Source organism: Brugia malayi (genome assembly GCF_000002995.4).
Source record: "Brugia malayi strain FR3 genome assembly, contig: Bm_v4_ChrX_scaffold_001, whole genome shotgun sequence".
Taxonomy (NCBI): domain Eukaryota; kingdom Metazoa; phylum Nematoda; class Chromadorea; order Rhabditida; family Onchocercidae; genus Brugia; species Brugia malayi.
The window spans coordinates 11,220,836-11,247,169 of NW_025062479.1; the positions used below are offsets into that span (position 1 = coordinate 11,220,836).

Below are 26,334 nucleotides of genomic sequence, written 5' to 3' on the forward strand. Positions count from 1 at the left end.
TTGTTTAATAATAAAGCAGTATGTAGTACAATATGAAATAAAAATTGCAAATATTAGTAGCAGTAGTAATAATAATATTAGTAATAATAGTCGTAATAGGTAATAACAATAGTAACTGTGAAAAAGAAATGAAAAAATAAAGAAAAAAGAAGCCAATCTGATTATTTAACAGGAATGTTTATTTCCGTTCTTTTTTTCTTTTTGGTACCTGAATATTTATCTATTTTTTTTTTAATTTTTTATTCTATCAATCTTGTAGTATACATTGTTAAATTTAAAATAATTATTGGCTTTGAAGGAAATTTTTGTTTTAAAACGAAAAAAAAAAAAAAGGAGGAAGAAACTATATGAATGACTGGAACAACTGGTTGATATTATTGGGTAAAGGAAAACGAAGAAATGAATTAGTTAACGGTATGAAAAGGGGCGGGAGAAAAAAAGGAAAGGAAAAAAAAAATAAGAAGATAGTTAGTTGATGATAATAGGCAAAAAGAGAATTTGAAAATCATCATAAAATTTATTTACCGCTTGTATTCCATCTAAACAGCATTAACTGCAATTTTTTTTTTTAAAAAAAAAAAGAAACCTTTAACTTTTAAAAAATTTTAATAATATTATTTGATAATTTATGAAAAAGAGAAAAATAATCCAATAAATTGAAGAAAAAAATCACGATAAATTTTCAGTTAAATCACATTAAAGATAAACTTTTCACATTTTAGAACACACATAAACGATTTTAGTTTTTATCACTAAACTTACTAATCACTACATCATTGTGATATTTCATTTCTTATCACTCATCTCTTAAACTTTTCGTTTTTTTTCGCTTTTTTCGTTCCTTTCTTTTTTTTTCTTTCTTGATTTATTAATAATTCATATCATTAGTTATTTTTGATATGTAATATTAAAAATAAACAAGAAATGGTAATTCCTTGCTTATTTTTCATTTTAGAAATTAAAATTATTTTTTCCATTCTTCCAAACTGATATAAATAATTATTTTCAATAAATGAAAAGTTTCATTTGAATATTTCACGTAATTTCATATAATATGAATATATTGCATAGAGCTATCGTACACGTATACATATGAGAAATTTAAAACGTAGCAACAAAATATTTTTAAATATTTGATTAACACAAAAATGATTAATAAGAATTATTATTATTTATTATCATTTATAGCGAAGATATGGAAAAGCGAGGAGATAAGATGAATTGGAATGAATGGATAAAAATTGAATTAGATATAATATATAAAATTGATATTGATATATGAAATCGACATAAAATCAATAATAAATTGAGTTAGATTTAAACTAATACAAAAGTTTGAATAATTTCTTCAAAATGAAATCAATTCATATTATTGAAAAATTATTGAATTTTCTTTTTTCCCGAATGAATGAATGAATGAATGAATTGAATGAAATGAAATGAAAGTTAGCTGTGTTTAGAGAAATTAATGATTACAATAAATCACTTAAATGCTTTTATAAATCATATAGCAACTGATTGATTGTTTGAAAAATACGAGGAACGAAAAAAAAGAAAAAGAAGAAGGAGAAATTTTATTATTTTTCTTTGAAATTAAAACTTTTGAGATATTATTTTAAAAATTTATTATCTAATTTAAATATTTATCATTCGTAACTTTTAATGCATTTCTTTTATCACCTTATATTACATACTTATAACTAATATATACACACATACATATATATACACATGCACACACACACGTAAGGATAATATCCGTGTAACACGTGTGACTAATTACCAAATAGTGGAAAAATTTTTTCAAGTATAAAATTATACATTTCTACAACATATGTAACTAATTAGTAAACATAAAAAGGAAAAAAATATATCAAAATAATACCACATGTTAATTAATTAAATTATTATCATATTTCTTTTCCCTTTTTTCTCGCTTTTTTTTGAAACGAATAATGTAATTACTTATTTTTTTAAATTTATTTACTCATTTTTTTATTCATATATTCATTTATGCATCTACTTGTTTATTTAATTAGCTTCTTTTTTCACTAATTTACCAATATAATTATTTGTTTTTCTAAAAAAATTTATTTACCGATTTTTTTATTCAGTTACTTATTTCTTCATCCACTTGTTTATTTGTTTTTAAAAAAACAAAAAAAGAAAAAAAAAGCAGAATTAATATTATAAGATTAAAAAAGAATATTCGCATAGCTTTTTCTCATATTCTTTCTTTCTTTCCCTTTTTCTTTCTTTTTTTAAAAAAGGAAGAAAAAGTAAACAAAAGGTATATTCGAATGGAAATATGAATAAAAAAAATGTTTGAAAATGGTTGATGTATGTCATATATTTATAAATTTTATGTGTTTTACATTCTTTTTAGAATGTTATGTATGTGTGTGTTCATTTCAAAAAAAAAAAAATAATAATAATACAAATAAAAAAGGATTTGGATAAGCAAACAAAGAAAACAAAAAAGGAAGAAAGGAATGACAAATTTTTGTTGTTTGCAAAAAAAAAAAAAAAATGAAATATTTTACTTATTTCTTTCATTGATTTCATTTTAATATTTGAAAAAGAAGGATATATAAGAATAAACTTTTTTTTTCTCTTTCCACTTCCCTTTCTTTTTTTCGTTGAAAATAATTGAAGTATTTCTTTTTAAAATAGTCATTTCAATCAATCGATAAATCATCAATCAATCAAGTCATATACAACATATATATTATACATAATAATATTTTGTCAAAATAGATATGAGATAAAAACAATGTGAAACTTTTCATAGAATATATGAAGGAAGAAAAAAAAGAATTTTTTTTGTCCGAATAAGCAAACAAGTGGTTTAAAAATTTTCAAATTACTCTTAATCTTCCATCATTTCTTCTTTCTATTCTTTCAGTCTCTTTTTCTCTCTCCCTCTCTCTTCTTCAACATTCTAAAATTTCTATTTTTTTAAACTAATCATTTAGTGAAAGTGAAATATTGATTTTACTTTTTTATTAAAAGTATTAAAATTTGAAATATGCTTGAAAAGAAGAAATTGTTTTTTAAGTTTTTTAATCAAAATTTTCATTTTATTTAATTTCATTTTTAATTGCAAAAAGAAAAGTAAAACAATTTATCAATTATTTGTTCAATTAATCAATAAATTAATACAACAAATTAATTTTATATCATTGGATTCATCCATTCTAATGCAATATATATTGTAATGTAAATGAACGTGTATACATTTTTTGTATAATTAATTAATTAATAAAAAAAATTCAAATAAAGTACTGCAAATTAAATTTAAAATATCCGTTTTATGTTCCTTCTTTCTTCCATTTCAATAAAAATTTTTATTCTATCCTTTACTACTTTATATTTACTACTTTTTTTTTTAATTCTATCCTTTACTACTCTTGAAAGAAGCGACAGTTAAAGTAAAAAATGTAATCATCAAAGGTAAAAATTTATTCTATCCTTTACTACTTTATTTTTCTTTTTGTTGTTTTTTATTTTCTAATTTATTTCACATAAATGTTCGTCAGATAAATGGAAATGAGAATACGCATTAAATTAAATTTGTCTCTGAATGAAATTTTAGTATGGCTAAGGAGAAGAAAAAAAAAATAATAAGTGTTAGAATTTGCAAAAATTTCAAGCAATTAAACCCATAATTAATTGCTCACTAATCAAATTTATTTATTTTTTCTTTTTAATAAGTTAAGAAGATTAATAATGATTAATGTTAATTAAAATAAACAGTAGTAAGCAAATAAACAAATATTAATAATAAATAGCAAAATAAAAAAAAGGAAAAAAAATGATTAAAATTTTAAATTTTAGTAGAATAATTTTTCCTTCCCCTAAGTTAAAAACTTTAATGAAAAAAATTAGGAATAAAAAGCAAAAAATATGAAATATTTTACCAGTTCGTACTATACTATTTGAAAATTTTTCATTATTTGATAATATTTTAATCTTTACAACGTTTTCATTTTGTTTTGCTTGACTTCTTTTGCTGCTAGTACGTTTCATAAAACTTCGACGTAACATTGTCAGTCTGAAAGAAAGAAAAAAAAATTTCGTTTTTTAAATTTTATAGCAAGAAATTAATATTATTGTTAAAACTATTATTATGTTTTCCTCTCTACAAAAAGAAAAAGTTATGAATTTTATATAGTAATTATAATTTTTACATAATTATTATGATTTTTTATCACATCATACTGAATGATTAAAAGAATAACAGGGCGAGAAAAAAATGTATATGTTCGTTTTAAATTTTAATGATTAAGAAAAAAGAAAAAAGGAAATGAAATAAACAATTTAATGAATGAATAAACATACGAAAAAAAAGTTATCAAAAAAATTTTTGTTGTTATTTTCAATACATCTATTTAATTTCCAATAAAATAACGAATTCATTAATTTGGTAATATTAATTAGAGGGAAGAAAGTGACAGCAAAAAAGAAAAAGAAAATGTTTTATCAGATTTCATTTTCTAACCAATAATTACTAGCAAAATAATAATTTTTTTCGTAATTTATTATGATAAATCATATAAACATTTGAAATGATATTATTAGAAATAGTGATTTTAATTGATTTGATTTGTTTATAAAAAAATAATTATATTATACTTTACTTATTATCTCACAATCAATTTTAATCATAAGTCATTAAATAAATATTACCGATCTGTAAATTTTAAAAAATGGAAGCAATATGAAGCAGTTTGCGATGATAAGGCAATGCATTGCTGGTAAATGTCACCACCTGTAATAAAAAGGAAAAAAAGAGGAATGCTTAATGGCTTTGATAAAAGCATGCTTGTTATAATCAATAACAGGGCCTTTTTTATTCTCTTTTTCATTCGTTTTCCTCTCCCCTTCTCTCTCGCTCTCTCCTTCCGACTCTCTCTCTTATCTCTCTTTTCCTCTAAATTTATTATGACTATTCCTGCTTGTAAAAAAGTGAAAAGCAATAATTTTGAACAATAAAATATTTGTAATTATATCTTATGTATGGGTTAATTTTTAATAATAATAACAACAATAATAATGATAATAATAATAATAAATAATAATAACAAATAATCAGTTCATTAAATTAGTCAATCACTCTTGAAAAAAGAAAAAAACATAATAATGGGATTATACATATGTGATAAGATTAATATTTCATTTAATTGTTAATAAAGTGTAAAATACTTTGTTGATTTTTTTTAAAAAGAAAAAAAGAAGGCAGAGAATAAGGGTAAAAAAATAAGTTGAAATATATGAATGAATTAATTACCTGATTGTTTTTGATATTTTAATCGATCCAATGAATAATCATTAACAATGTAATTTTTTGTTAATGGTAAAAATTGTTTACCTCTAAAACTTTCAAAAATTTTAAATTTGATATATTTAAGGGATGAGCAATAAAAATTATTCAAAAAAGATGAATAATGTTGGAAATTTAACACACACACACACACACACACACACACACACACACACACACACACACACACACACACACACACACACACACACACACACACAACACACACACACACACACAACACACACACACACACACACACACACCACACACACACACACACACACACACACACACACACACACACACACACACACACACACACACACACACACACACACACACACACACACACACACACACACACACACACACACACACACACACACACACACACACACACCCACACACACACACACACACACACACACACACACACACACACACACACACACACACACACACACACACACACACACACACACACACACACACACACACACACACACACACACACACACACACACACACACACACACACACACACACACACACACACACACACACACACACGCACAATGTATAAGAGAAAGGAAAAAATGGAAATAATTTAAAAGAAAAAACATATGAGGAAGGAAAAAGGAAAAAATGAAAAAAGAGAGGAGGAGAGAAAGAGAAAAACAAATTAAATGATGAAGTGAATAAATACGATAATTTAAAAAAGAGGGGGGAAAAGAAGAGAAAAAGAAAAAAAAGTTTTTCCGGACAGCTAAAATAACTAAACTATATAAATCTTTTTACCCGCTAGTGTAAATAAATGAGGTAAAAAATTGATTGAAGTATACCAAACAATTATATTTATGTTAATATAATCCGGACAAAAATGTATAATACATATGAATTGTCTTTCGGAAAGAAAAGAACTGCATATTATCAATATATTTTCAGTATTTCATTCCTTTTTCAAAGAAGGATAGTATTAAATTTAATCTACTAATGTAAGAAAGTTTACTAAACAAAAAAAAGAAAAATTGTTCTTTTTTGAAATTTGAAAAGAAAAAAATTCAAATAGTCTTAATATCTTATAAAATTATTTGTTCCCATTTAAAAGTGCATATAGTTTGAATTAATGCTTCAGCTTCATTTTGAATAAGCTTAAATTATTTTGGTAACTTTTTTTTTGGATAATTTCTTTTTTTTTTTCCAGACTCATCTCCAAAATGAAAATGATTTATGCAATTTCTGAATTCGATCTGAATTTTTATCTTCAACTGATTTCACTCAAAATTATTAGTACATCTTCGATTAATATAATACTCGTTAAATTAATTATTCGTAGTAGTATATCATCTATTAATTAATATTTACTATATGCTGTATTGGAAATAGAAATAAATTATCCCGCAAACTTTTCGCCACAAATGATTATAATAAAATCGAAATGATTCTTTAAATACGCAAAAAAGATTCCAATTATAATTAATTGGAAATTAAAAGTTGCAAATATATTCTTTAAATTATTATCAATCAATTTTTATGATAATAAATTACTGTTCAAAAAATATTTCAGATGCAAAAGAAATTTGAGGAAAATTGGATACCGCTGTTGATTAACCGGTATAATTTCCAGATAGATAATTGGTAATGATGTTTGAAGAAGACGACAGACATCCGGAAATGGAATAAAATCAAGTTTGCATCCATTTATTGCTATAATTTGATCACCGGGAAATAATGCACCACATCTGAAATTATTATAAATAAACTTTTCGCAATTTTCTAAAAAAAATTTTTTTTAATTAAAATGAATAAATTTGAAACTATAACTTTTTTCTTTTTTTTGAAAAGTTCAAAAGAAATAATACAGTTAGCATGAACTGAATAAGAAAGTAGTTGAAAGTTGAATAGTTTGGAAAGTTAAAAAAAGTTTCTTTCATCAAATCAGCTATCACTGTATTTTTCCATTTTTTTCTTCTCCCTCCCTGTTTTTAGATTCATTTCGTTTGCAATGAGTTGACAAATTAAAAATTTAGTTTAATTAATTTTTACAACAATCATTACTAGCATTTGAATTTAGAAGAAAAAATTTTAGACCTATCAGCAGCCGATGCTGGTACTAAATGATCGATAAAAAATGCATATGTTGTCTTATTTGCATGATCAATTTCACAAATAAGTTCAATTCCAATATCCAAATGGAAGTCTTTTTCAATTTTCACGCAAAAACAATTACTGTTTCGATATGTCATATCTGAAAAAAAAAATCTTTTTTCTAATTTAATTTTGAATTATAACAATAGCATTATTGCAATTTATATCATATCAAATTATAAGATATTATTGAGATATAATATTTTATACAAAAATTTCATTTCTTATTTTGCTAATTTATAAATTATCAAAATAAAACTTATGTTATATTTTTTCTATAATAATAAAAATTAAATTTTTACATTTCATTTCTTTTTTTTAAAAAAAATTTTTTTTTATTGTCATACATTTTTGAATGTATTGAAATATACCAATTGTATTGATGTAATATTCAATTGTTAGTACAACTGTACTAACAGCTTCAAAAAGTAATTTTTGCGCTGCAGCTAAGGTAGCATTGAATACATCAGCGCCATTAATACCAAGTACACGATCACCAATTCGTAAACGTTTTTCCCTGAAATAAATATGAATGATATTTTCCGAATTAATTATAAAAATTTGATTTAAGAAGAAAAAAACTTCATATCATTCTTTTATTTATTTTTTATATTTTCATATATTTTCCTTCCTTCTAATTTTTATTTGTTTACTTTTAATCATCATATTATTAAAAAGCACTACTTTTTTCTTTACAATAAAAAAATCCTCTTTTTCCGACTTTTTTTTCTCTCCTAAATTTAATTTTTATTTTTATCTGTTTATATATGATTTTTCAGATTAAATTATTTAAAAAGAAAAAAAATAGAATAATAAGAAACTTTTATTTTTAAAAAACCATACCAACTAATCGGTGAAAAATTATTAGATTGTAACAAATGTTGCAAAAAAAATATCCATCAAAAAAATTACTGATAAGCTGGACTACCGGTTCGAATATTCATAATTGTAAGAGGTCGTGATTTCTCTCGATCAGGTCCATAAGCGCCACCGCGTAATGTAATACCAATTCGATTATTTTCTTTTATTAACCGAATATCCGCATATGCTAGTCGAGTATTTGTTGGTTGTTTGAAATCTGTTAGTTGTTTTAAAACAATTTTTTTTTTTTTGAAAAATTTAAGAAATTTTTTTTCTCATTTCTTTTATTCCTAAGATCTTCTATTTTTAAAATTTTTATTAATTGCAATATCAAAATGGCTTTAATTGATTTAAGCATTAATAATGTTATTTTTCGTTTTAAAATTTGCCAATTTTTAAGCACTGAGAATTTTTAGAAATTTATTATTTCATTTTAGCATACCAATAATGTCATTTTTATAATATTTAATATAATGAAACAATTTCTATTTGCTAAAAAACAAAAAAAAAAAAAAAAAAATATTCGAAAATTAATGAAAAAAATTAATAATGATACCGTTATCATCAAGATTATATTCAACTTGTAAATAAACACAATTTCCGGAATTTCGTAATAATGTCATTATTTGCTGATGTGTAAGATTATTTAGCTGCAATAATTCAAATTTGTTGTTTTTTTTTTTCTTGTCTTTTTTTCTGTTTTAAAATTTCAAAGGAAGACGAAGAAGGAGAAGAAAAAAGGAAACGCTTATCATAGCATAAATATGCTATTAAAATGATTTTCAGAATTTTTAAAATTTACTGCAATTCCGTTCACTTGCTTCAATTGTTCGCCTATTCGTAGTTGATCACTGACATGTGCAATACTTCCCGGTCTGAGAAATGTGATTGATGGCGGGTGTAGTTGATCTCTTCCACCTGTAACAAATAATTTTTACAAATTTCTACATTATACGCACTAACAACGTGAAGAATTATTTTATTATTAATTGATACATTTTTTTTCTCTTCCCTTACTTTCTTTTTTATTAAATTTATCGCATTAAATTTTCTAACCGATGTTTTTAATATTTCTGTAAAAAATATTTAAAAAGAAGTTTCTTTTTTTTACCTGTTAAACCAATTCCAAACGGACAATTAATGCTACGTTGAAGGCAAATATCCACGATACCTTTTGCTTTACTATCATCATTTCTATGATGTTTTTTAAAAATTCTACACAAACACCGTGAAATTTTATCTCTAAAATATAATCGTTTAAATATGTTATAATTACAAGTGAAAAAAAAAAAAAGAGAGAGAAAAAGAAATTCGATAAAAATTTCATTTTTTTCAATGAACAAGCAATAACATCTATACAAATTGCATTGTATTATTATTTGCCTAATTATTTTTACTCAGTAATATTTCAGAATTAAAAATTAATATCCAGTACAATTAACTTACTCATTGTTTCCTCCAAGCATTGTAGATATCTTTTTAAAATTTAATAAATCTGCAATGTGTAAAAAATAATGCATAATAAAATGGAAAGTTTTGTCGAACGATTGATTGATGAGCAAATTGATTAAATTATTATAAAATATTTTATCAAAAAAGAAAAAATTTTTTTCGGAATAAAGTGATAAAAGATCAATTTATCTAAATTGAGCAATTTAACAAATAAAAATATTATGATACATTAGTTTAGGTACTAATGTAATTTCAACTACTTGATATAAGAAAAAAAAATGAAATTAATTTTTCAACAAAAAAATGGAAAAGTAGTGATAATAGTAATAGTAATACTACTACTAGTAATAATAATATTAAATAATAATAATAATAATAATAGTAACAATAATAATAATGATAAATAATAATAATTAATAATAATAGTAACAATGATAATAATAATAAATAATGGCAATAATAATAATAAAAGCTTTAAAATATGTTAAATAGCTAAAGAATGAAAAAGCAAGACTAATTTGTGTTTGCATGAAAAATTACAATTAAAAAAAATCCTCTTTTCAAATAAAAGAAAAATGTATGTAAAATGATGACATGAAAATTGTTTAATTTCTGCATACTGAAAAGCAGCTGGACAAAAAATTGAAAATAGAGATGAACTGAATGATTGGTGACATAAAATGTCAGAAAAGATGATACATCATACAGTTGCATTTGACATTATTCATATATCATATAATTTCAATTTTTTTCATTTCAGTCCAAAATTAAAAAGAATTTCAAAAAAAAAAAAAAAAGAGAAAACGGAAAAAGATGCGTTATTTTAGGTAATAATATTTCTTGTCATATACATATATATAACTTAAATATTTACGCTAGAATTGATGTTAGCGAAATAAAAAAAAGAAAAGAAAGAGAGGTGTTTTTTTCTTTTTTGAATCAAACGATTATATTTTTGTATTTTATAAATGGAAATACTTTTTGCTGAAATTGCTGAAATTTTTTTTTTAAGTAATATTACCATTCTACTTCATTATCATCACTTCCATTTTTCATTTTCCTCTTTAACTCATCTCTCTTTTTCTTTCCTCTTTTTTCTCCGCTCTCTCTGCTTCCCTGTCTTTCTCTTTCTCCTCATTTCTTTTATTTTGTAAAATTTTTGCTTTTCTTTTCGAGAGATGAATAAATTATATGTAGTACTTATGGAAAATTTTTGAAAAATCATTTCAAAATTTTATCAGTGAAATATGGTAATATGCATCAAAATAAAATAATAAACATTGCAAAAAAAAAAAAACGCAGCAAAAAATGCGAAGCAGGAAAAAAGAAAAAAAAAAGCATGTAATGTGATGTGTGACAATTTTTAAAACGCAGGTAACCTGCATTCGTTGTTTACATTCTGCACATCCTTTTTTTCATTTCTTCATCGCTTTTTTTCTTTTTGAAAAAAATACAATGAAAAATGTTTGAATAAATTTTAACAACAAGTTTACCTGAATTAAAATTTTTTAAAAGGAGAAAAAAATATAAAATATGAAGGTCCTTCTTTTCTTTTTTCTTTTTATTCTCTTTTAATTTCTACTTTTTTTGTGTGCATAATTTTGAATAAATTATCTTTTTTCTGTTCGTTTTTTCTTTTTTTTTATAATGTAAAATTAGATTTACTTTCCTGCTTTTTCTTTTTTAATTTTTAGTATAACATTTCAAATTCGACCGCAAAATCTAATTCAATATTCTTTTCTCTTCTTTTTTTTTTTTGAAATTAAAAATAAACGATTACAAATGATATGTATTCTGAAGAAAATAGAATACCAATTTGTTATAGTTGTCGAATAATCTAACTAAAAGACTTGATTAAATGAAAATAATCTGGTAATTTTTATTTTGATATTGCAAAATTTTTTTTGATATTTGCAAAAAACTGATATCCTGAAATCACTTTTACTTTTACTAATTTTCTTTTTTATGAATGCGTGATGAAAGTAATCATTCGTAATAATGTAAATCAGGCTTGTTAATAAAAATTCTTAAATATGAACCTGTTTTTTTTTTTTTTTTCATTTTCAAATATAAAACATTTCTGAGATCACTGAGACACAATTAAATTTACATACACACAACAATTAAATTTATCAAAATGCTATTGATAAATTTGCATGAATGCATCAAAAATTATTATCTGATCATTGTGAATAAATTATCCATTAATAAAATATATTTTTGACAAATTCTAAATCGCAATTCAATTTAAACTTTAAAATTATAATAATAATTTAAACTAAAGCAACCAGATAATCACATCACGGAAGAAGAGTGAGTGGTAACCATAATTAATAGGTAGCAATCCATTCGAAGATGGTAAGCTGTTGTAAATTGGTTCATATGTTATTGCAATAATAGAAGCTGATGCAGAATTGAAACATGAAAATGAGGAAGAGAAGGAGGAAGAGGAAAGGTTAGAAATGATGTAGGAAGGTCGATGGATAATCGGGTCGGAGTATCGCCAGAACATAACACCTGCATTGAGTTCACCGCCAATAAAGCACTGAGGATGAACAATAAAAGACAAAAACGAGAGCAAAACAAAACAAAAAGAAAAGAAGGAGGGAAAAAGGAGATCGGTCAATGGCTTTCCAGATATAATAATGATAATAATAATAATTAATAATAAATCTATATGCGATAAGATTTGTGTTTATTTAAAGGAATAACAATAGCTCTAATAATAACCAATTATATTAATCAACCAGCCATTTGTTAATTAATCATGATGTACGAAGCACTCAAGCAGGATATTCTCAAGTCTATACCACACCTTTTTCATTTTTATTAAAATTCGCATCCTTTTTCCTTTGTTAGCCTCTTCTTTTTATTGCATCTCAACCTAAAATTTAATTATTTTATTATATGGAAGGGAGTAGAAAAATTATTTCTTACATGCAAAAATAAGAAACGAACAAATGATCCTAAAATTAATAACAAAAGAAATGAAAAGAAAGAACGGCAAGTTCAAAATTTTCCTACTATGATAATTTACCTTGTACTAATAAATTAATAAATGAATATTTAAATAAAAAAAAAACAATAAATAAATGACTAATAAGTAACTAAAACAAACAAATAAAAGAATAAAAACAAATAAATTGAATAAATACATAAATGAACGGTAAAAAAAATGATAAACAAATGAACAAAAACAAGATAAATGAATAGCTAAACAAGTAAATGAATGAGAGACAAATAATTGAATAAATAGAAAAATAAATGATAAACAAATAGATAAACAACACAAAATCAATTAAACAAATAAATAAATGAACTAAAAAATAAATAAAGAAAAAACAAAGTAAATGAATATTAATTAATTTAATAATTAACTAATTAAATAAATTTTTTATTGTTTCAAAGTCGTTTTATAAGCAATGAATTGTTCTTTTCATTACTTTAATTACATTATTTTAATTACTTTAATGAAGAAAAATTCCATAAAAAATAATAATTTTGTGCCAAAAATGGGAATGCCAAAAAAGGTTGGTAATATATTGATCACTGAATATATAGCCAAAAATCATATATAATAATAAATTTTTCTTAATGACGAAATAGTTTTTTCACTATCATTTTTCAACCTAATCATCTAAATTAAAAATTTCAAAATGTTAATCCTAAAATTAATGAACAAGACAAGTTGAAGTCCTTCATACTATGATAATTTACCTGTTTTTTATTGTTTGATTATAATAACAATTCTATCTGATTATAATCACAGCATATACTTCAACTTAAAGTTATCATAACGTCAATTATCTCATTTATTTCTGACACCGATTAAATAAATTTTGTTAAATTAACTTTTCGATTCTACAACTTTTCGATTTTCGATACAATTATATCTTTCGAATATGTTTTAGCAGTATCATTATTTACTGTTGTCTCACGAAATAGGAGAAATTAAAGCAAATACCTCTTCAAAAAGATTAAAAATTCTGAGAACTTTCACATTTAAATCAAATCAACAATAGAATTTAATTCACCAATTTCTGCTTCTGAAAAAAGTATAATGATAAAATTGTTATCACTTAAATTGCTATGATTAAATTGCGATCATAACTTCGTTTTCATAACACTTCTTTCTGTCGACCACAAATATTTTCAACCATTTACAAATGAATAAGAGGTGGATTTATCAATAAGTTTGAGTTTTAATAATTGCTTCATTGCTTATTTTTGAGTATATACAAGACGGTTTATTCAATTTTGTCCGATAAATTGAATTGCATTCAGGTACTTTAGACTTACGTTACATAGGAAGATAAGTTTTTGTGTTATAACCCTGATTTTTGGAGTTTTTGTTAATTGAGGCTGTGTGAAAAAAAAAAAAAAACAAAGTTCACAATTCATGAAATTCTTTGGTTTTTAGAAGTTTTGTTGGCTTACATTACGTGGACAAATGAAAAATTTTTTAGTCTCATGAAGTTTAACCAAATTTTTTTCACTTTTTTTTTACCAAATCCTTGTAATTTTTTGCCTTATTATGAAATATAATTTGTAAATGCGTGGTGTGTTCTGTACGTAAGTTGGTAAGAAGGCATTTAAGTTGTAAGTTGATTGTATGCAAATTACAACTTGATTATATGCAAATTTTATTTTGTTTCAAGATAACTATCTTTCGGGCGTGGTTTACTGTCACTGTTACCTTTCAGTATTTTAGCAACCAGTTGTAGGTAGTTAAATGTGACTGTTTAATATCACTCATAATTTTATCTAAAATCTGTTTAAAATCATTCATTCGTAAAGCTATGACGATGATTATTTACTCACAGGTGAGCGGGGAGAGAGGGTATTTATAGACTTGGTTTCAACTATTGCTTCTTTGCATATTTCGAGAGGTACGAAGCCGTCTCATACCTTTCAAATATTGAACAATGATTCAATGGTTTGATCTAAAGCTTATTTGATACTGTTCATTCGTAAACCTATGACGATCATTTATCCACGAATGAGCGGGGGAGAGGGTTGTTAATGGACTTAAGACTCAATTATTATTCATTGCACATTTCTAAGCGATACGAGGCGGTTGGTCTTAATTTTTGTTTCGTTTTCACTTATATCCAATTAAATTCAGATGCTCTAGTAATGTTTCTATGAATATGAGTTACGTGAAAAAAAAATAGCTTTTGATGTTATCAGTTATGAAATTCTTTGATTCTACGAAAAGTTCTCATTTCCTTCTATCTGAATTAGTGTGAGCTTGTCATGAAATAATTGCTTATAATTATGTACGATACGTTAATTTGATGGAACTTTGCAGTTTATCTGAACGAATTGAACATTAGTGGTGCTTCCAAGTGATAACTGAGGCGATGAATAAGTCGGCAAATATAATTGTATACATTATGTCACCATTCTTCCATTATCATCTTATTTGAACGTGGATTTTTCCTTATTCTCGACATTTGTATATATTTTTTGGTGATTAGAACATCTAGACACCAAATGAAATAGAATAAAATTATCAAGCTGGAACTTAATTGTCTCATACAAAATGTTAATGCACAAAATTACTTCCAGCGATTTGAAGACGATCAGCAAGGGAAACGAGCGGCATTATCAGAATCTATGCCGAACATTCTTTATGTTCAGGTTTTTCTTTTGCATTGTTAATCAATATTCTGTTGATAGCAATAAGTATAGCTTTGGCTATTCTTTTTTAATGCTAGTAATAATTGTTTATTCTCTATTGTTGTCCTGATTGCATCGGTCGTACTAGAGAAGTATTTTGATCAAATTTAACCATTATCTGAGTATGTTTCATAATGACTTTCTATGTTGCACTGTTCAAATATCGTACTGATTACTTTGCGCCATTCCGGAATGGAAAGGAGATGACTTTCAATACGTCTTTTTCGGAACAGAAGATATTTCATTCTTTGTATAAATAAAAGAAGAAAAAGAACAAAAAAAAGATTCTTTTTTCTTTGTGCAGGATCGTGGAAACCCTTCTGCAGATGGACGTAGCCTAATGGACAAAGATGATATCAGTACTGGAAATGACGAAAGGGAAAAGAACTGGGAAATGAATTTAAGCGAAGAAGTAAGGCTGATTGTTACAAGAAATTGATGTTTTTGATTTGATTAAAGCAAGATTTGTCAAATCTTTTGAATTTCTTAAAAATGAAATAAGAAAAAGGCATAAATTTATCTTAATAAAACAAACAAGAAAGTCACAGGTTGAAACCGGTCTTATCAATATGAGTCCATCATTTCCACGAAGCATTGCATCTGTGGAACAAGAAATTATGCCGGAAAGAGAATTGGAAGAGAGTAATGCTTGTCATATTGATTTGATATTTAATAATTTCGATTTTTGATCAGAACTGATGCATAATGCATTTAAATTGATGAAAAATGAATTAACTTTCTGATTGCTCATTTAGAAAATTTTTTCCGGATAATGTTTAGCGGCAATGATATGCTGACATGAATTTCATATTATAGTAGACAACACGAAATCGGAAAAGCAAGAGAATCTTACACCAAATGAATGTCCAAATTGTGAAGTCATGCAATCTAAATTATCGGCTGTTGATGCCAAGGTTGTAATTCAACTTCTGCAATCATAGTACCGATTTCTCTTGTTTGTTCTTATCATTGTCAATTCCTGTCGGTTAATATATTTCAGGTAAAAGAATATGAAATAATATACGTGGATAAAGTCGGAACAGAGAAATGTGTAAGTTTCTATACAAAAGATGTTATTACTACTCTGCCTTTAATTTATGAAAGGATGATATAGTTGCGCGCCCTTTTTCAATTATGATGAGTGACTTGACACACTGTTTAAGATTTCTACAGCTTTTTTTCAGACAGATGATAAACAACAAGAAAATTCAAGCATTACTGACATACATGACAGCACTGAAGAAATCAAGAAATGGAAAGCTCATTGTGTAAGTGTAATTCAGTATACCACTAAAATTATCCGAAATCAGCTATTGTCTACGTTAGAATGATAATTTTGTGGTACTAAGCTTCGATTCTAAGTAAAACAATAAAGTGACGAAAAAAAATTAATGATACCATTATTTTACATATGGAAATTTTCGATTTTAGTTACACGCGTCGTTTTTTGTTGCAGACAGAATTGAAATCGAAGTTGCAAGCTGTACAGACAGATATGATGCAACAGATGTCTGCTTATCAATTGAAGATAGATGAGGCTATTAATGGACGACAAATTACACTGGCAAAAGTGACAAATTTTTTTGTTTTACAGTATCGCGGCTGGGATCTCTGAAGAAATAAAAAAGGAACCTAATAACTAATTATTATTAAAATTTCAGTTAGCCAAAGCTCAGGAGAAAGTCATTTCTCTGGAAGCGGCATTGAAACAACAGAAAGAAACAAATATTGCGCTATCAAACGCTATACAGGTATGTTCGGACTCCCTACATTTTTTGTGCACCTTCAATTATCTCATTAAGAAAGGGCTTAGTGATACAACATTTTGATACAACAAAAAAAGATGCTTTTAGTAAGAGCTTAACTAAGATACTGTGTTGGCTAGAAAATGTTATTTATTAAATGTGGTCATGAATTCCTTGACTTAAATCTCCAATTTGGCTTAAATTTCAACTTTATTTCTACTTATCTTCTGTTATCGAAAATTTTGATACGCTTTCTTGACTAATTTAGGACATGGAACTTAAATCAGTGGAACGACTAGAAAAACAAAAGAGCGAATTAATACGTTCAGCAGAGATGAGCTTGGCAAGAAAGGACCAGTTGTATCGTGCCACCCAGAATAAGGTTGTGACACTTGAAGCAATGCTTAAAACGGCTCATAATGATAATAAGAAACTACTTCGTAATCTTGAATTAGCCGCTGATAATCTTAAAAATATGCAATTCGGGGAAATGACACGAGAAGAGTTTGATCGCCGAATGGAGAAAAAATTGAATTCGATTATGGAGAAGTTCAAGGATGAAGCGAAAAGTTCAGATCTTGCATGGATGGGAGAAGAAAATGTACGATATGTTTTGGATGGTTTTGAAACAGTGATCAAAACCATTCTCGGGAAAGAACCTCATCTTGTAGACTTGGCAGAACAGCTTGTAATTTTCATGGAAGCAAAGTTTAGAGCAGGCACAAAGGTGTATTTTATTTTCTATTATTACGTAGTATTCTATAATAAATTGATTGTCGTATATGGAAAACATTTGGATTTCAATGCAATATCGTGAATTAATTTTTGAAAAATTCCAGTCGGTAGAACCATCGAACGCTGATGAGGAAAACAATTCGGAAGAAAAAGCTTTCAAGGTATTTGTTATATTTTCCTTCTATAATCACGTTAGATAAAGATTTTACTATACTAGGGCATTTTAGGATTTCAAAGCAGAGGTGATCGCGGAAATTGAGTCCACACTGGAAAATTTCCATGCTAGATATTCGGAAGAAATTTCTGAAGGTGTTGCTAAAATCATGAGCTGTATGAGTTGTACGGAACAGGTAATGGTTGCATCATTCAGTTATAAGAATTTGCTTCTAAATTCTAAAAATTAGTTCTTGAAGATGCTTGTCAAAAAAGAAGAGATTTTTAGTTCCGCACCTTTAGAAATTATTTTTTCAAGTTGTCATCAGTTAGTTTATAATTGTGTGTAATAAATTTAGCATTTCTGAAGTAATATCCTTGCTTACCAATAATGACAAGTTAATGATAAAACAGGGAAATGAAAACCAATTTTTACGAGGAAGTCCAAGATTAGCTTTTTTCTTTTTAGAAATTAGAGAGCAGTGTGATACAGCGCATTGACAGTTTGGGCGATTTACTTCTCGTCGTTGACAATAAACAGAATGATATTCAAGCAACCGAGGAAAGAATGAAGAGTAGGCTTGATAATCTTTCTGAAGCAATGGAGGGCATTGGAAATCGGGTCAGTTACGAGGGCGAGGAGTACGCTGCCGAAATGACAAATCTTTGGAGAGATAGATATAATATAAAAGCGGCATTACACTATGTTGAGCAGATTGGTGGTGATCAGATTGTATGTTTCGATTCGTATTAATTTAATTTTTTATTGGGACCTGGGATTTCTATTTTCAATTCTTTTTACTACAAAATGAATGAAATTTCGGATAGTTTGAAGTTAATGACACTTAAAATAATCTTGAGTAAATTGTAAATGCTATGGCATATAAAAAGCTTTCCTCTGACGAGCATGTGACATTTTCCAGGTAATATTTATTTAATATTTCATATTTTTATAATCGTGTAAGATTTGTTTTAGAGACTTGAAAACAGAATGCGAAATATTGAAGAGCAGTATGCTATGCTTGAACAAGGAATGCGTAACGGATCAGAGCGACCACTAGATTACATACGGAATAATGTGTCATATCAACCAGTTAACATGCAGTATGGTATACCTTTTCAACCAGTCAGCATGCAGTATGGCATAGCTCCTCAGTCACTCGATACGCGCTATGACCTGACTCCTCCACCAGCTGAAATGAGATATGACATGCTTCGTCAACCAGTTGACAAGCGTCGTGATATGTCGCCTCAACCAGTGGACATGTACCATGATATGCCTGTTCAATCAGTAAATTGCAGCCACACGGTGCCATCAGGAAGACATTGTGGTCAGTTAGCTCTCAAACAGGTAATACTAATAGTTTTCTATGATTTCCTGATTTCTTCAAAAAGTTTCGACCACTACTATCATTAGAAACTTGCCTGGATTTTTTGGCTTTATTCTAGGCTGCACTGCTAATTTCTTTATACCAGTAAAATTCTTTTGATAAATTTATTGGTTTGAGCTATCATTTTGCTGAATATCCTGCAATATTTGAATACCTTTTAGGACAATAAGAACAAAGGCCAACGAAAAAAAACTGCTTATCATGGAGAGGTAAAAGAAATCCTGAAAGGTATAAATTGGCAGAATTTGCACCTTAAGAAAATCTTTGTCTTCTATAGTTTTAATATTTGATGCTATTTTCGGCTGCCGCTGCATGTTGCATTAGATGTTCCGTCAAATTTGCATAGTGCATCGCCGCTTCATGCGCTATTTTGGCCTGTTGTTTAAATGACAGCAAATACTTGTACGTTGGCTGATCGCTGAACATCACCTCTATTGAGCGATCAGGCACCGCTTTAGTACATTAGCTATGCTCAGAAATAAATTTTGCTTCATATTTCCGTCCTTCCAATACAATAATTATGTTTTTCTTTTCCTGGAAGCATATTACTAAGAACCTCAGTAGGAATTTTCTATAAATTAACTTTCCAGCTCGTTCTCTTTCAAATCCAAATTTGCAGACGAAAGTGGAACTGGAACTGGAGCAACTGAACAAGGAACAATGAGCCCCAAGAAATTACCTGAACTGAAATTCCCAAAATTCTATCCTTATTAAAGTGAAAATGATGCTAACTTCTGTCATCCACGTATATACTGTCGGTTCTGTATTATGCTAAAAATAAACACTAATTTCATTTTTCCTATTTTCGGCTTTCAAATGTTAATCGGGCTCAACGTGTACTGTGTGTAATCATTCTATGAAGTCTTTTTGATTTTTATTATTGATGAAATTACATATTTTTGAAAAGTAATATTTTTATCATACATTTTTTCCTGTGTTTACCTTGAATTAATTCAGTCTTTCTCCTCTTTAGCACTGGCAGTTATTACTCTTATGTACTGTTTAAATATTTTTTATTAGTATTACTTTAAATTCTATGCATATTTCTGTTGGGAATCTTGTATTTTTCTTTCTTACTTGATGCAAAATTTATTTATACCTTGGCTTTCATTTAGGATGTAGAAGATGTAAGAAGAAACTATTAGTTATGTTAGTTAGGCTGATGTTTCTTTTTTTTTTTTCCATTTGTTCTTGACGAAAAATACCAATGAACTGAGCCATTAAGTTGAAGGGGATTGTTGTTGATTTGTATTACTTAACTTGTACAACTGTCACAATGAAGGACAATAAAGGGTTCATGCGATAAATAGAAATTTCACTCTTCCAAAGTAATAATAGTGGTGTAAAGATGGAAAAACGGGATGAAAATGTTTGATGAAGAATATTAAAAGTTGTTTTGCCATTAATTTTTTTTAATTGTATTATCTCTGAGTTCTGTCATTCGGTGATATGCTGTGTGATGTGAATCTAAGATAAAGTTACTATTTTAACAGTATTTGTCAAACTCGGAAAGCTGTAGCAAGGGCAGATTGTTGTCATATTACAGTTTTGCTTCAGTACGAAATATTTCGATCAAAATAGATGATGACATATAAAATGTCATTACCATAATGCAGTTAAATTTCAGTTATTATGTGGATGATCTTTGTTTTCGTTTAACTACCTAAATCTTAGTTTGAATGGTCATATCTTAATTTTATTGCAGTTCAAACTTTAGTAAGCATACTTCCCCTATTAAAATTTTGCTTCCTTTTGGGCTTCCTTCTCCAACTATCTTTTTTCTAAACTTTTGTAAGTTTTAAAATCATTTCAGCTTATTTTTCTGCATCTCTTTTTCGTGAAATCCAAAAAGCTGTCCTAAAATATTACTTACTTCTAACATCTATAATTTAAATGTACTAAAAACAAAATTGTAAAAGTACGAAAATTTTCTCCCTCCAATTTTATCTTAATATATTTATCGAAATTTTGCAAAAATGATAATCATACAAGATACATACAAGTTGTGTTAGGGGTAGGACATTTTTCTCATCAATTTGATATTTTACATTGACATTTAGAATGATAACAAAGTTAAATATGAATAGAATATTGGTTGTGTGATATTGAGGTATAAATGAGGTAAATGCATTTAAAAACTTAAGCCGAAAGATTTTAATGTTAATGCAATTAATCTGCTGAAATCAAATGATTTGATATAAAAAAAAAGGAAAAATATTTGATTAGCTGAACGACTTTTATATGATTAATCAATAGATATTACAGTGCTTGTTCAAATAATTAACTGCTAATACGTGTATTAAACTACATGTAAACATAACAATACAAATTAAAAATTATAATCCTAAAATATGAGTCATATTTCTAGTAAATATTTTGAATCCAATAATTATAAACACAATTGCACCTATTTAATGCTGCAAACAATTACATCTTTAAATGACAAAAAAAAAAAAATTTCTATCACTTCAATAAATTATTCCGTTGTATACCAGTATGACGTGACCCATCATCACATGATGTTAGTGCTTTAGCTAAATCCCGTGTGGAATATTTTCCTTTAAAAACTCTAGTTCCTTCACCAGCTATTGTTTCCAATTCATATCTGGAAAGTAATTTAAAATAAAAATATTATGTTATAATAGTTTGTAAAATAATTTGTTTTTGTATTATATCGTTTTTTTTTTTCTCCTTTTTTTCTTCCATTTATACATATTTTTTTCTCGTTCTTATAACAACAACACTTCTCTGATAATATCATTTAATTAAATTACAAAATTTTACCTAATTATTGTTATTCACTTTTTTTTTTATATGACAAAATTATCATTTAATAAAATTGTAAAATTTCACCTAATTATTATTTTTATTATTTTTTGTCATGTAATATTCTTTAATAACAATACTAGTAAACAACACATGCATATATATTATATAGCAAAAAAAGAAATTCTAATTTAATATCTCAAATAATTTTTAGAAGAGACAAAAAATATTTATATTCCAAAAAAAAAAAAGTTAATATTTAATTAAATAAATGCTTACTGCCTCCATGAATCAGTAACTGTTGCTGTAAATGTTCGAACATTAGGTAAACGATGAAGCATTGATGACGGTTCATCAACTAAATCATAACTAAAACTTATCAAATAAATATTTACTATTAAATAACAATGATAATGAGAGAATGTTGTGTAATGAGAGAACATTTTATTAAATGTCTTATATGAATGATAATTTTAGTTCAACAAATGATTGTTTCTATTTGAGAACATTCTTGACGGTCTTGAGCAGCAACATCAACAATTGCCATAGAAAATTGTTGATGCAAACGTCGTGGGTGGTCTTTGCAATTATTTGCACAATACAATTCCCGTTATGAACAAAATTATTTTTGAAAATTTCTTATTGAAAATTGTATGTGTATGCGTGTGGTGCTATGATGAGATGTTTATATGTACTTATGCTTTTCATAAGAATATGATAAAATTTTAAGTGGTAACGATACGGGTAGTGATAATGATGTAATACAATGCTTTCTACCTTGCCTGCCTTTTTTTTTGCTGCTATGATGGTATATGTATATATGTACGATTTTAATAAGATATGTGGTAACTATTTAAGTGATAATGATATGGTAAGAATAGTGATAATGATGATATAATGTAATTGAATGCAGTGCCAGCTATTTTTCCTTCAATTTTTCTTCTTTTTATTTGGACGTATTTATTTTTAGTTTTGTTTGTAAAAGTGATCTTCATATTTTTTGTTTTCGTGCCTTTTCATCCTTTTTTTTTTTTGTTTGTTTTTTATTAAAATTTATTAAAATTTTCACTTTTTTTCCTTGACGGATCAAATTATGTGAAAAGTTCTTTTTGTTTTGCTTTTTTCTAAATTATAAAATTTTGAAAATTCTAATTTATCATTTTCTTCCTACACGCATTTTCTTAATGATTTCCACTAGTTTTTTTTTTTTTCCTTTTCTGAGCAAAATGTGATCCTTAAATTAACAATTAATGAGAGCTAAAAATTCATAAGTAATTATGATTAATTTTATAAGTTCTTTCCTTTCCTTATAAATTTCATTAATATATATCGCACCTGAAACCATCCGTGAGGACGACAACATTAGTAAGTACATTGGAACGTCGATCTTGCAATATCTCCAAGGCTAATTTTAATGCTGCTCCCGTAGCAGTTATACCGGCAAAGAATGGTAATTCTGGAGGAAAATAATTAATTGCCAAGCAGTTTATGTGAAATGTATTGAAATGAATGTTTAATCTGACAAAGTTACTTTCTTTCATTTTTTTTCCTTAAATTATCAAAAATGGAAACCTTCCTTCTGCAAAATATTATAAGTACCATAAAACACTTGCTCACTGATTAATTTTATTTAATTGGAATTCAAAATTTTAAAGTTTAAATTGCAAAAATTACTTTTAACAGTTTCGACAATTTCGGTTCGATTTTTATGCGCTATAAATCGTAATTTCACTTGACGTCGTAATGAACTGCTATATTCAATTACTGTAAAGTACGAAATTATAAAAAAAATATAAAGAAATTGAAATTATATGATGAAAAACTTTTTAAATATGGTGAAACCATTTATTTCAATTCAAAAACCAATAAGGACATTTAAGAAGTTTTTTTTTTTTTTTGTTTTAAATTAAAAAAATAAAGTTTGTTTAGCTATCAAGAAGTTGAATTAATAAAATAGTAAAAAATACTTCCAATCCTTGTGTCATTGTCAAATTCAGGAAGAATCAAATTGATGATTTCAATAATGTAAGTACGATGATCCTCAAAAAATTGTCTAACTGAGCTAGTTGAATCTACCACAAAAAGCGTATCAAAAGGTGCTAATGAGCAATCTGAAGTGAAAAATGACAAATTATATTATTTCAATTGTTACATTGATCCCCCTTTTTTTCTAAATTTCCAACAAATTGGAGTTTTTTTTTTGAATTAGAGAACTAAAATATCATAATTTAGAAGCTAACTATCAATTTAAATTTGTGATTTTAATTGAATTTATGTTAGCACATCTTCCTAACTTATTTGTATTTAATGTACATTTTGTAATTAATTTTTAAGCAACGAGCGAATGAATAAGAAAATATAATATAACAATTTGATATATAACCTAATCGTCCGCTTAGAGATGAGATTGGTCGATTTTCCGGTCTTTTTGTACTATCCGGTTGAACTGGTACTGTTGATGGTAAACGAGTTGATCGCGATGTTTCCCGCTGAAAAGCTATAATTTAATTAATTCACCGATATGTTTATTTCTTATAATCTCATATTAAAAAATTCATTCATCATTCCTTTTTGATAACATTATTTACAGGATTCTAAATTTCAAGTTCACATTTAATATTTATAATTAATATATTAATTGATTTATTAAACTATTTCAAAATTCCAAGAATATGAGAGATCACAAGATTAAATGCTATTAAATTTCTTGTAAAATTTTCTCACAAAATTTTACCAATGAATATGCCGAATAAAAATTAATTTTTTTTTTGCAACAATAATTTCATACAAGAAATTAATTATCATTTAGCTGTACCGTATGATTTTGAGTTATCCTGCTCACTAATTGAGTGGAATGCATTATTTCCGATTGTTGTGTTACAACTGATATTGGTTTTTTTGAAGTTGAAATAATCTGACGATGTTTTGTGGTAACATTTAAGTGTATCGGTTGACGTGTTCTTTGTCGCATATTTTTTAAAGATGATGATCTAGTTGAAAATGATTGAGATGACTGAGATTTTGATGATGTTGTTGTTGTTGCTGATGGTGATGATGATAAAGAAGCTGTAATACGTTGTCTAACTGGTGAAAATTTTGATGAAGTTGAACCTGCTGATGTTAAAATTTTTTGACGGATTGTTGATTGTCTTATCACTGATGGAATTAAATTCATTGATAGCACTAAATTACCTTCCGCTAATAAACCACAAGTTACATTTTCAACTAAATCAGATAGTTGTACAGATGGTAATTGATTTTGTGACTGAATAATTTGTTTGGTTAAATTTTCATATTTATTCGTAGAATATGATGGTTGACTTGTATGTGGTATATTATCAGGATCATTTGATGCATAATTTAATGGTGGTATTGGTGCTGGTGGAGCAATTTCACCATACTGGCCTTTGCATCCCTATTAATAAAGTTAATTTAGCATTAATTTTAATCAATTGTTTATAATTTGAATTTAGGTAACTGAAATAAATTGAAATGAATTTGTTCTTTATAATCTATTGCAAGATTTTTCTTAAAAATTTACAACGAAAAAAAATCAAAATTCTTTCAAAAAAAAAAAAAAAAAAAATAGTAATATTCGTTATTAATTACTAAATAATAGAAAACATTTCGTTTCATTTTTGTTTAAAATTTATGAAAATTCTATTGTATTTTAAACAAGAGAATATATCAAGAAAAAAATAAACAAATTATATGCAACAACATACAGTGATTAGCGCTATAGCTAATAGAAAGTGAATCATTCGATGTTGCTGCAACATATCATAATTATAATTTTTTCTACATAGAAACTTATTCAATTTAAAGAAAATTCTTGAACGAAATTCATCTATGCTGCAATCAAAATTATTAGGACAATTACTAAAGACGTTAAACTTTTCATTGATATAATAACGTAATATAATTAATTAACCAACGTATTGAGTGTAACAAAATAACATCACGTCATGAAATAGTACTTATTTTAATCAAAAGCTTGTTGGTATTATTTTAATTAAATTTTGAAATTTTCATTTAAAAAATATTTTCATTACTAATTTATAATACTATGAACAAT

The 26,334-nt window shown here is 26.3% G+C and overlaps 4 protein-coding genes across 4 annotated transcripts; 1 reads left to right on the plus strand and 3 right to left on the minus strand.

The window, feature by feature from the left end:
• Window positions 1–3,918: 3,918 nt before the first annotated feature.
• On the minus strand, window positions 3,919–5,372 carry Bm14096 (Uncharacterized protein; the record flags this gene model as incomplete). Its single annotated transcript, XM_043074466.1, has 3 exons — window positions 3,919–4,054; window positions 4,690–4,771; window positions 5,291–5,372. Coding segments are annotated over 3 exons (300 nt in total), but the record flags the coding sequence as incomplete, so codon positions are not given.
• A 1,485-nt stretch (window positions 5,373–6,857) lies between these two features.
• Window positions 6,858–9,801, minus strand: Bm7928 (Uncharacterized protein; the record flags this gene model as incomplete). Its single annotated transcript, XM_043074467.1, has 8 exons — window positions 6,858–7,068; window positions 7,418–7,574; window positions 7,846–7,991; window positions 8,387–8,552; window positions 8,892–8,985; window positions 9,138–9,253; window positions 9,447–9,577; window positions 9,782–9,801. The coding sequence occupies 8 exons, from the start codon at window positions 9,799–9,801 to the stop codon at window positions 6,858–6,860; spliced, it is 1,041 nt and encodes a 346-aa protein (XP_042930401.1).
• Window positions 9,802–15,150: 5,349 nt separating this feature from the next.
• Window positions 15,151–20,207, plus strand: Bm7929 (Uncharacterized protein; the record flags this gene model as incomplete). Its single annotated transcript, XM_043074468.1, has 16 exons — window positions 15,151–15,174; window positions 15,359–15,430; window positions 15,774–15,881; window positions 16,018–16,111; window positions 16,286–16,383; window positions 16,470–16,520; window positions 16,654–16,737; window positions 16,926–17,039; window positions 17,131–17,220; window positions 17,483–17,941; window positions 18,054–18,110; window positions 18,177–18,299; window positions 18,572–18,835; window positions 19,079–19,453; window positions 19,655–19,721; window positions 20,113–20,207. 16 exons carry the CDS (start codon window positions 15,151–15,153, stop codon window positions 20,205–20,207), a joined length of 2,175 nt encoding a protein of 724 aa, XP_042930402.1.
• Window positions 20,208–21,956: 1,749 nt separating this feature from the next.
• On the minus strand, window positions 21,957–26,020 carry Bm2257 (von Willebrand factor type A domain containing protein; the record flags this gene model as incomplete). Its single annotated transcript, XM_001893132.2, has 8 exons — window positions 21,957–22,098; window positions 22,539–22,628; window positions 23,595–23,715; window positions 23,934–24,023; window positions 24,227–24,370; window positions 24,643–24,748; window positions 25,075–25,674; window positions 25,985–26,020. The coding sequence occupies 8 exons, from the start codon at window positions 26,018–26,020 to the stop codon at window positions 21,957–21,959; spliced, it is 1,329 nt and encodes a 442-aa protein (XP_001893167.2).
• Window positions 26,021–26,334: the final 314 nt, after the last annotated feature.